The 12,494-nt window shown below is 43.8% G+C and overlaps 1 protein-coding gene across 2 annotated transcripts in view; it reads right to left on the bottom strand.

The window, feature by feature from the left end:
* LOC110505972 (phosphofurin acidic cluster sorting protein 2) overlaps positions 1-10,811 on the bottom strand; it is a 119,123-nt gene extending 108,312 nt beyond the window's left edge. The window contains exon 1 of one of the 2 annotated variants that reach the window (XM_036962562.1): positions 10,401-10,811. In XM_036962562.1, coding sequence (XP_036818457.1) covers positions 10,401-10,516 — 116 coding nt within the window. In that variant the 5' untranslated portion in view covers positions 10,517-10,811. The remainder of the gene's footprint in view (positions 1-10,400) is intronic. The other variant, XM_036962563.1, reaches the window with a different exon arrangement.
* Positions 10,812-12,494: the final 1,683 nt, after the last annotated feature.

Below are 12,494 nucleotides of genomic sequence, written 5' to 3'. Positions count from 1 at the left end.
AGTAAAACCAAAATAATGGTGTTCCAAAAAAGGTCCAGTCACCAGGACCACAAATACAAATTCCATCTAGACACTGTTGCCCTAGAGCACACAAAAAACTATACATACCTTGGCCTAAACATCAGTGCCACAGGTAACTTCCACAAAGCTGTGAACGATCTGAGAGACAAGGCAAGAAGGGCATTTTATGCCATCAAAAGGAACATAAATTTCAACACACCAATTAGGATCTGGATAAAAATACTTGAATCAGTCATAGAGCCCATTGCCCTTTATGGTTGTGAGGTCTGGGGTCCGCTCACCAACCAAGACTTCACAAAATGGGACAAACACCAAATTGAGACTCTGCACGCAAAATTCTGCAAAAATATCCTCCGTGTACAACGTATACAGCAGAGCAGAATTAGGCCGATACCCACTAAATATCAAATTCTACAACCACCTAAAAGGAAGCGATTCCCAATCCTTATGAAGAAATTCATGTTAGCAGGCAACATTAACTAAATATGCAGGTTTAAAAATATATACTTGTGTATTGATTTTAAGAAAGGCGTTGATGTTTATGGTTAGGTACACATTGGTGCAACGACACTGCTTTTTTTAAATCATCACCCGTTTGGCCGAAATAGGCTGATTCGATGATAAATTAACAGGCACCGCATCGATTATATGCAACGCAGGACAAGCTAGTTAACCTAGTAATATCATCAACCATGTGTACTTAACTAGTGATTATGTTAAGGTAAAAAAAAATTATAAGATAAATTTAATGCTAGCTAGCAACTTACCTTGGCTCCTTGCTGCATAACAGGAAGTCAGCCACGCAGTCTCCTCGTGGAGTGCAATGTAATCGGCGTCCAAAAATACCGATTACCGATTTTTATGAAAACTTTAAATCGGCCCTAATTAAATCGGTCATTCCGAATAATCGGTCGACATCTACTTCAGACACCAGCACACTGACCAGCACACAGACAACAGAGACCAGCACACAGACAACAGTGACCAGCACACAGACAACAGTGACCAGCACACAGACAACAGTGACCAGCACACAGACAACAGTGACCAGTTATAATACTACTGACCCCATGTTCAGTTATAATACTACTGACCCCACGTTCAGTTATAATACTACTGACCCCACGTTCAGTTATAATACTACTGACCCCACGTTCAGTTATAATACTACTGACCCCACGTTCAGTTATAATACTACTGACCCCACGTTCAGTTATAATACTACTGACCCCACGTTCAACAGTTATAATACTACTGACCCCACGTTCAGTTATAATACTACCGACCCCACGTTCAGTTATAATACTACTGACCCCACGTTCAGTTATAATACTACCGACCCCACGTTCAGTTATAATACTACCGACCCCACGTTCAACAGTTATAATACTACTGACCCCACGTTCAGTTATAATACTACCGACCCCACGTTCAGTTATAATACTACTGACCCCACGTTCAGTTATAATACTACCGACCCCACGTTCAGTTATAATACTACTGACCCCACGTTCAGTTATAATACTACTGACCCCACGTTCAGTTATAATACTACCGACCCCACGTTCAACAGTTATAATACTACTGACCCCACGTTCAACAGTTATAATACTACTGACCCCACGTTCAGTTATAATACTACTGACCCCATGTTCAGTTATAATACTACTGACCCCACGTTCAACAGTTATAATACTACTGACCCCACGTTCAACAGTTATAATACTACTGACCCCACGTTCAACAGTTATAATACTACTGACCCCACGTTCAACAGTTACAATACTACTGACCCCACATTCAGTTATAATACTACTGACCCCACGTTCAACAGTTATAATACTACTGACCCCACGTTCAACAGTTATAATACTACTGACCCCACGTTCAGTTATAATACTACTGACCCCACGTTCAGTTATAATACTACTGACCCCACGTTCAACAGTTATAATACTACTGACCCCACGTTCAGTTATAATACTACTGACCCCACGTTCAGTTATAATACTACCGACCCCACGTTCAGTTATAATACTACTGACCCCACGTTCAGTTATAATACTACCGACCCCACGTTCAGTTATAATACTACCGACCCCACGTTCAGTTATAATACTACTGACCCCACGTTCAGTTATAATACTACTGACCCCACGTTCAGTTATAATACTACTGACCCCACGTTCAGTTATAATACTACTGACCCCACGTTCAGTTATAATACTACTGACCCCACGTTCAGTTATAATACTACTGACCCCACGTTCAGTTATAATACTACTGAACCCCACGTTCAACAGTTATAATACTACTGACCCCATGTTCAGTTATAATATCACTGACCCCATGTTCAGTTATAATACTACTGACCCCACGTTCAGTTATAATACTACTGACCCCACGTTCAACAGTTATAATACTACTGACCCCACATTCAGTTATAATACTACTGACCCCACGTTCAACAGTTATAATACTACTGACCCCATGTTCAGTTATAATACTACTGACCCCACGAACAACAGTTATAATACTACTGACCCCACGTTCAACAGTTATAATACTACCGACCCCACGTTCAACAGTTACAATACTACTGACCCCACGTTCAGTTATAATACTACTGACCCCATGTTCAACAGTTATAATACTACTGACCCCACGTTCAACAGTTATAATACTACTGACCCCACGTTCAGTTATAATACTACTGACCCCACGTTCAGTTATAATACTACTGACCTTCAACAGTTATTTCAGGGGTAAAAATTTCCCACCTCAGTGACTAGGGCTGAACAGGTGTCTAAATGGGAATGCAGGGCTAAGCTACCTCCCAAATGACCTCCTAAAACCCTATATAGTGCACTACTGTTAACTTGGGTCCATAGGGCACTGGTCAAAAGTAGTGCACTGTGTAGGGTGTAGGGTGCCAATTGGAACGGAGCAGAAGCTGGGTTGCAGAATCCAACGTAAGGGACGTGGATCAATACAGAGCTGCTCCATAGGAAACGAAAGTGGCAGTTCAATTCACACTGAACCAGTTTAACAAGACTCAATCTGGGAAGGCCTAATCAACTCGTCTTTGTATTTGACAACGCCAGGAGGGGACAGACCAAAAAGGAGGTCAACTTGAGGTAATTTCCACGTGAAAGGATCCGTGAGCACCAACACGTGAAGTTTATAGGAATGTATGTCAAATTGGGTGTCAAATGAAAAGGGATTTTTCAACCATTTTCCATAACCAATAAGCAAAGACTTGAATTTCTGGTCAAACAAATGAAAACATCTCGCAGAAAAAGTCTTAAAGCACATTAATGTCGGGGGCCTCCCGGGTGGCGCAGTGGTTATGGGCACTCTGGGTTCGCGCCCATGCTCTGTCGTAACCGGCTGCGACCGGGAGGTCCGTGGGGCGACGCACAATTGGCCTAGCGTCGTCCGGGTTAGGGAGGGTTTTGCCGGTAGGGATGTCCTTGCCTCATCGCGCACCAGCGACTCCTGTGGCGGGCCGGGCGTAGTGCGCGCTAACCAAGGTTGCCAGGTGCACGGTGTTTCCTCCGGCACATTGGTGCGGCTGGCTTCCCGGTTGGATGCGCGCTGTGTTAAGAAGCAGTGCGGCTTGGTTGGGTTGTGTATCGGAGGACGCATGACATTCAGCCTTCGTCTCTCCCGAGCCCATACGGGAGTTGTAGCGATGAGACAAGATGGTAGCTACTAACAATTGGATACCACGAAATTGGGGAGAAAAACAGGTAAAAAATAAATAAATACAATTTAAATTCATGTTGATGTAAAGACACCTGCCAGCTAATATCAACAACTATATTTTGTTTTAGAGAAAATATTATTTCTGTAAGTCTAAGAAAGGGCACTGTCTTTTTATAATTCTGTTACCAAAAAAACATCTTTGTAACATAGATTATTCCTCTCCATCATGAGGATAATGATAAAGTTCAAACAAGTAACAAGTCAAAACAAAACCTACCAATTAGTCAGTGTTTTTACTGTGTTTATGAATTCTTAAGTGTTTAAAACTCATAATTCTGTTTCCTAATCTGTAACAGAATAACTGCAATTGAATTGGCTGCAATGGGAAATCATAGTAGTTCACACTACTGTTACGTTCAGCTCATACATGGCCTTCAGAAAGTATTCACACCCCTTCACTTTTCCCACATGATGTTGTGTTGCAGCCTGAATTTAAAATCGATTACATTTAGGTTTTTGTGAACTTACTTGTATGGCTTTTAATCTTTTTAAATGAATTTATCTTATTAACACTTTGTTCTAGCTAGCTAATTGTGTAGGTATTGTGTACCCACAATACCCCATAATGTCAAAGTGGAAGTGTTTTTCAGCATGTTTACAAATTAATAAAAAATGAAAAGCTGAAATGTCTTGAGTCAATAAGTCTTCAACCCCTTTGTTATATCAAGACTAAATACGTTCAGGAGTAAACATTTGCTCAACAAGTCACATAATAAGTTGCATGAACTCACTCTGTGTCCAATAATAGTGTTTAACAGTATTTTTGAATGACTACCTCATCTCTGTGACCCCACATTTACAATTATCTGTAAGATCACTCAGTCGAGCAGTGAATTTCAAACACAGATTCAACCTCAAAGACCAGGGAGGTTTTTCAATGCCTCGCTGAGGGAGGGCACCTATTGGTAGATGGATATTCAATGTCAGCTTTTTTTTTTTTTTTTTTACCCCTTTGAACACGATGGTTATTAATTCCACTTTGGATGGTGTATCAATACACCCAGTTACCACAAAGACACAGCCGTCCTTCCTAACTCAGTTGCCGGAGAGGAAGGAAACCGCTCAGGGATTTCACCATGAGGCCAATGGTGACTGTAAAATAGCTACTTAGTTTAATGCTTACCAAGAAGAGAGTGAATGTTCCTGAGTAGCCAAGTTACAGTTTTGACTTATTAAATCTGCTTGAAAATCTATAGCAAGACCTGAAAATGGTTGTCGAGCAATGATCAACAACCCATTTGACATAACTTGGAAGAATTTAGAAAATAATAAATGGGCAGATATTTCTGTATTTTCATTTTCAATATATTTGCCAACATTTCTAAAAACATGTTTTCACTTTTTCCATGATGCTGTGTTGTATGTCGACGGGTCAGAATTCATGTTGAATTCAAGGCTGTGACAACAGAATGTGGAATAAGTCAGCTTCATCTTCTAGGGCCAAGTGCTGCCAATAAGTCAAGGGGTCTGAATACTTTCTGAAGGCTCTGTAACCATTTCCTTTTCCTCTTTCTAGGGCTCCCGAGTGGCGCAGCGGTCTAAGACACTGCATCTCAGTGCTAGAGGCTGTAGTCCTTGGTTCGAATCCAGGCTGTATCATATCCGGCCGTGATTGGGAGTCCCATAGGGGCGGCGCACAATTGGCCCAGCGTCGTCCATGTTTGGCCGGTGTAGGCCGTCCATTGTAAATAAGAATTTGCACAGTACTAGGTAGCTACATAGCCCTCTATTCCACATCAGGTAACTGATGCAGCAGTAGAATCAGATTTAAAAAACAGATAAAAAACAGATACAAATACACCTTATGGAACAGCGGGGACTGTGAAGAGACACTAGCACACACTCACCAACACGTGGTCGTAGTGGCCTGAGGGAACACACTTAATGTGTTGTGAAATCTGTTGTGAAACCATGTTGCTGGACCCCAGGAAGAGTAGGTGCTGCCTTGACAGGAACTAATGGGGATCCATAATAAACCCCAGGAAGAGTAGCTGCTGCCTTGACAGGAACTAATGGGGATCCATAATAAACCCCAGGAAGAGTAGCTGCTGCCTCGACAGGAACTAATGGGGATCCATAATAAACCCCAGGAAGAGTAGCTGCTGCCTTGACAGGAACTAATGGGGATCCATAATAAACCCCAGGAAGAGTAGCTGCTGCCTTGACAGGAACTAATGGGGATCCATAATAAACCCCAGGAAGAGTAGCTGCTGCCTTGACAGGAACTAATGGGGATCCATAATAAACCCCAGGAAGAGTAGCTGCTGCCTTGACAGGAACTAATGGGGATCCATAATAAATAGAAATAAACATTACACATACCGTAATTCCCTTAGCGTGTATAAATCCACTTCCCTTCCCTTCAATAACCAACAGAGATGTTTTCATACTCAAGGTGTGATGTCATAGCTGACACCCCATTCTTTCTGCCAACATTCTAGATATTTAACAGAGTTTTTGGAAAATGTTGTCCCATAAAAACACTGAGGGAGATTTAACTCTGATTCTTGTTACCAAACATTGCATCTTCACCGTTCCTCCAGTGAATGTGTTTTTGTGATATTTTCCCAGGTCGTACATTGTTCATACAGTTGTATGGATTGGTTTGTTACACTACATTTTAAAGTGAAAGATCTGAGTCAAAGCGTAATTCCGTTCCCATGGAAATGCCCTTTCCAAAGGCTGTAAAAAACAGACCCTGCCCACAGAATATATATATATATATTTTTTTAATCTTTATTTATCTAGGCAAGTCAAGAACAAATTATTATTTACAATAACAGCCTACCGGGGAACACTAGGCTACCCTGCCGCCCCAGATTCTCAACAATGATCTCTGAAAAGGATGCCAAGGCTTGACTAGTATATTTACGAGTACAGCCTCAACCCACACGGGGGGGGGAATAACGTATTGTAAGTAAATAGAATACAGGACAGGGTCTGTATTCAGAAAGCATCTAGGATCAGATCCCCCTGTGTCCTTATTCACTATGATCTTAAACGAGCTGCTAACTCTGAGACCGAGCTCAACGCTGACCTACTTCAGTGTGTAGCAGGTCTGCCTGTATCAAGCCAAGCCGTGACACGACCAAACAGCTTCTAGGGCCAAGTGCTGCTGAAAGTCTTCCAAGCTTCCTCAGAGAAACAAGCTGTCGAGAGAGGATGCATCCCAAATGGCACCCTATTCCCTATCTAGTGCACACTATTCCCTATAGTGTAGTACTTTTCACCAAAGCCCACGGGTCAAGCTCAGGTCAAAAGTAGAGCACTGTGTAGGGAATAGTTAGGGTGGCATCTGGGAACGCAAACAGTGTTCAAGAGATTTCTGCTACATCATTCTGTTTGTTTCAATATTTAGATTAAGTTCTGCCATTGGGCTAGGTCTATATTCCTGTCCTGCCATTGGGCAAGGTCTATATTCCTGTCCTGCCATTGGGCTAGGTCTATATTCCTGTCCTGCCATTGGGCTAGGTCTATATTCCTGTCCTGCCATTGGGCTAGGTCTATATTACTGTCCTGCCATTGGGCTAGGTCTATATTCCTGTCCTGCCATTGGGCTAGGTCTATATTCCTGTCCTGCCATTGGGCTAGGTCTATATTCCTGTCCTGCCATTGGGCTAGGTCTATATTCCTGTCCTGCCATTGGGCTAGGTCTATATTCCTGTCCTGCCATTGGGCTAGGTCTATATTCCTGTCCTGCCATTGGGCTAGGTCTATATTCCTGTCCTGCCATTGGGCAAGGTCTATATTCCTGTCCTGCCATTGGGCTAGGTCTATATTACTGTCCTGCCATTGGGCTAGGTCTATATTCCTGTCCTCCCATTGGGCTAGGTCTATATTCCTGTCCTGCCATTGGGCTAGGTCTATATTACTGTCCTGCCATTGGGCTAGGTCTATATTACTGTCCTGCCATTGGGCTAGGTCTATATTCCTGTCCTGCCATTGGGCTAGGTCTATATTCCTGTCCTGCCATTGGGCTAGGTCTATATTCCTGTCCTGCCATTGGGCTAGGTCTATATTACTGTCCTGCCATTGGGCTAGGTCTATATTCCTGTCCTCCCATTGGGCTAGGTCTATATTACTGTCCTGCCATTGGGCTAGGTCTATATTCCTGTCCTCCCATTGGGCTAGGTCTATATTACTGTCCTGCCATTGGGCTAGGTCTATATTCCTGTCCTCCCATTGGGCTAGGTCTATATTACTGTCCTGCCATTGGGCTAGGTCTATATTCCTGTCCTGCCATTGGGCTAGGTCTATATTCCTGTCCTCCCATTGGGCTAGGTCTATATTACTGTCCTGCCATTGGGCTAGGTCTATATTCCTGTCCTCCCATTGGGCTAGGTCTATATTCCTGTCCTGCCATTGGGCTAGGTCTATATTCCTGTCCTGCCATTGGGCTAGGTCTATATTCCTGTCCTGCCATTGGGCTAGGTCTATATTACTGTCCTGCCATTGGGCTAGGTCTATATTCCTGTCCTGCCATTGGGCTAGGTCTATATTCCTGTCCTCCCATTGGGCTAGGTCTATATTCCTGTCCTGCCATTGGGCTAGGTCTATATTACTGTCCTGCCATTGGGCTAGGTCTATATTACTGTCCTGCCATTGGGCTAGGTCTATATTCCTGTCCTGCCATTGGGTTAGGTCTATATTCCTGTCCTCCCATTGGGCTAGGTCTATATTACTGTCCTGCCATTGGGCTAGGTCTATATTCCTGTCCTCCCATTGGGCTAGGTCTATATTCCTGTCCTGCCATTGGGCTAGGTCTATATTCCTGTCCTCCCATTGGGCTAGGTCTATATTCCTGTCCTGCCATTGGGCTAGGTCTATATTACTGTCCTGCCATTGGGCTAGGTCTATATTCCTGTCCTGCCATTGGGCTAGGTCTATATTCCTGTCCTCCCATTGGGCTAGGTCTATATTACTGTCCTGCCATTGGGCTAGGTCTATATTCCTGTCCTCCCATTGGGCTAGGTCTATATCCTGTCCTGCCATTGGGCTAGGTCTATATTACTGTCCTGCCATTGGGCTAGGTCTATATTACTGTCATGCCATTGGGCTAGGTCTATATTCCTGTCCTGCCATTGGGCTAGGTCTATATTACTGTCCTGCCATTGGGCTAGGTCTATGATACAGTAAGGTGCCTCAAGAAAGAAATCAGAAAATCTATTTTCTATGTTCTCCCTTGATGCAAGCACCATAAATTGCGTCCAGATTGCTTTGTGCGACAATGGCTGTCTCCGTAGGTCTGCCTTGTCCCTCCGGTGGGCTACCAGCACGAGCCTGGTGGAACTAAGCAGACTTCACTTTCACCCCCAGGCTAGGCTACCCTGAATAGCATCTGATTTCCTCTTCAGAAGATGTTTTCATGTTTGGCATGACAACAACCACAAGAGGTAAAGAATAGCCAACTCGTATGGTCGTTGTCATGCCAGCCATATGGTCGTTGTCATGCCAGCCAAACATGAAAACATGTTATTACTCGCTCGCCACAGCTGATCATCACCAGATGTGGACATCATCCTTGGCACTTCATGACAGGTCAGAAAAGGAGATGAGGGCATCCAAAACTTGAAAAAAAATCCATTGGGTGGCACTTACAAAGCCGACTGACTTTTAATATAAGTCAGACTTATAAGCACCACCAATATAGTTTCATTGCTATGCTATGGATGTCAGTCTATCCATCACTGCTGTTGGCATTGGGGGGGGAACTCATCGGTCCTTGTCCAAGGTTAGAGTCTCACTCAGCCTGGTCTCATACACTGGACGTAACATGGTAAACGAAAATCCGGAACGAACGCTGGTACGGTTACATAGGACAGAAGGTTATTTATTTAGGCTAAAACAAATGGAGGAAGGTTGGTCGGGTGTAAGGGGTGGCCGTAACACACTTACATCTAGGATGCGTGTTCGAATCTCATCATGGTTAACTTTAGCATTTTAACTCATTTACAACTTTGCAACTACTTAGCATGTTAGCTAAACCTTCCCCTAACCTCAACCATTTAACCTACCTCTGAACCCTAACCCCCACCCTACCTAACGTTAGCCACAACACATTGGCATACTTAACACAGCATACTTATTGTAAATTTGTAGAATAATGTATGAATTGCAATTTGTAACATATCCTAACAATTGTAATGTCACATAATGATTTACAATTCGTAACATATCATACAAAATGTATGAAGGACATCCACAAATGAATATCATACCAAACGTAATATATCATACCAAATTGGACACAACCGATTTTATTTACTATGTTACGTCTACCCCGTGAGTCCATGTTGTCTCGATATAGCGAACTAGCACTGCCTAAACTTTGGCAGAGTACTGCAGTGGTTAGCTAGCTATCCGTCTTTGGAAGAAACGTTTTGGGATAGTCATTGTCGAAAATAGTCACACATTGTCTGCATTGCCATAGGAGCTACATGACAGTCATTGCAATGGGCTGGTTGTTCTCAGGCGATAATACTGACGCCACTGCAGCTCGGCGGCTGTATGATTACAACGTAGCTATCATCAGTGCAAACTGTCTGCTTGCCTTGGCACTAACAAGTCTGACAAAGTCTTGATGCAGTGGGAGACAAAGAAGAGGGGCTTACCTCGGGATGCAACTCGGGGAAGATCCATCTATTTCCCATGTGGCGAACAGGTTCATAGGCACGGGTCTGTTGAGTCCCCCTCCACCGAGGCTCAGCCGGCCACTTCGCTCCGCCATGGCTCGTTATGAGGCTGGCTAAACGTCCACACGAGCCGACGCGGTAAAAAAAAATGATAGCTATCTGACTAAAATATGTCTTTGTCTTAATGTGCGTTAGCAAGTTTAATGAATTATTCATGCGGTTGAGTTGGTACAATGGGGAGTCAGCGCAGAGGCTTGTTCCAAACGAACTGCTCCTCCTTTCTCCTCGCTTGTTTCCATGGAGGACTCGCGCGCACTGTTCGCCTAGACCTGCAGTACCATGCCCACACTGCCACCCCCAGGAAATAACGTCATTGCTGGCAATGCCATGGACACATTCTCGTTCAGCTTGGGCACAAGCTGGCTCAGTTGCATGTATACAATGCCCTCGCGGCGCTCTGTCCAACCTACATGCAAAAATATGTCAAGAAAATGTAGAATGTAAAGTGCAGTGCTTTGAAGACATTATTCACACCCATTGATTTTCTTCCACATTTTGTTGTGTTGAGGTTTTTTTTAAAATCACCCATCTACACACAATACCCCATACTGTCAAAGTGGAGTTATATTGTTCAACATTTTTGCAAATTACTAAAAAATGTCAAGTTTAAATGTCTTGAGTCAATAAGTATTCAACCCCTTTGCTATGGCAAGCCTAAATAAGTTCAGGAGTTTTAAAAAAGTGCTTAATTAACAAGTCACACAATAATTTGCATGGACTCACTCTGAGTGCAATAAATAGTGTTTAACATGATTTTTGAATGACTACCTCATCTCTGTAACCCACACATACAGATAATTGTAAGGTCCCACAGTCCAGCATTGCATTTCAAACACAGATTCAACCACAAAGACCAGGGAGGTTTTCCCAATGCCTTGTAAAGAAGGGTACCTACTGGTAGATGGATAATTAAAAAGCAGACATTGATTAAGGTGAAGTTATTAATTATACACAGCTCAAAAAAATAAAGGGAACACTTAAACAACACAATGTAACTCCAAATCAATCACACGTATATATATATATATCTGTCCCAATAATGGGACGTGCTCATTATACACTGCTCAAAAAAATAAAGGGAACACTTAAACAATACAATGTAACTCCAAGTCAATCACACTTCTGTGAAATCAAACTGTCCACTTAGGAAGCAACACTGATTGACAATAAATTTCACATGCTGTTGTGCAAATAGAATAGACAACAGGTGGAAATTATAGGCAATTAGCAAGACACCCCCAATAAAGGAGTGGTTCTGCAGGTGGTGACCACAGACCACTTCTCAGTTCCTATGCTTCCTGGCTGATGTTTTGGTCACTTTTGAATGCTGGCGGTGCTTTCACTCTAGTGGTAGCATGAGACGGAGTCTACAACCCACACAAGTGGCTCAGGTAGTGCAGCTCATCCAGGATGGCACATCAATGCGAGCTGTGGCAAGAAGGTTTGATGTGTCTGTCAGCGTAGTGTCCAGAGCATGGAGGCGCTACCAGGAGACAGGCCAGTACATCAGGAGACGTGGAGGAGGCCGTAGGAGGGCAACAACCCAGCAGCAGAACAGCTACCATCGCCTTTGTGCAAGGAGGAGCAGGAGGAGCACTGCCAGAGCCCTGCAGAATGACCTCCAGCAGGCCACAAATGTGCATGTGTCTGCTCAAACGGTCAGAAACAAACTCCATGAGGGTGGTATGAGGGCCCGACGTCCACAGGTGGGGGTTGTGCTTACAGCCCAACACCGTGCAGGACATTTGGCATTTGCCAGAGAACACCAAGATTGGCAAATTCGCCACTGGCACCCTGTGCTCTTCACAGATGAAAGCAGGTTCACACTGAGCACATGTGACAGACGTGACAGAGTCTGCAGACGCCGTGGAGAACGTTCTGCTGCCTGCAACATCCTCCAGCATGACCGGTTTGGCAGTGGGTCAGTCATGGTGTGGGGTGGCATTTCTTTGGGGGGCCGCACAGCCCTCCATGTGCTCGCCAGAGGTAGCCTGACTGCCATTAGGTACCGAG

This window comes from Oncorhynchus mykiss, chromosome 25, assembly GCF_013265735.2.
Source record: "Oncorhynchus mykiss isolate Arlee chromosome 25, USDA_OmykA_1.1, whole genome shotgun sequence".
Taxonomy (NCBI): Eukaryota; Metazoa; Chordata; class Actinopteri; order Salmoniformes; family Salmonidae; genus Oncorhynchus; species Oncorhynchus mykiss.
Note: the sequence above shows the minus strand (reverse complement) of the source record. Positions and strands in the feature narration are given on the sequence as shown.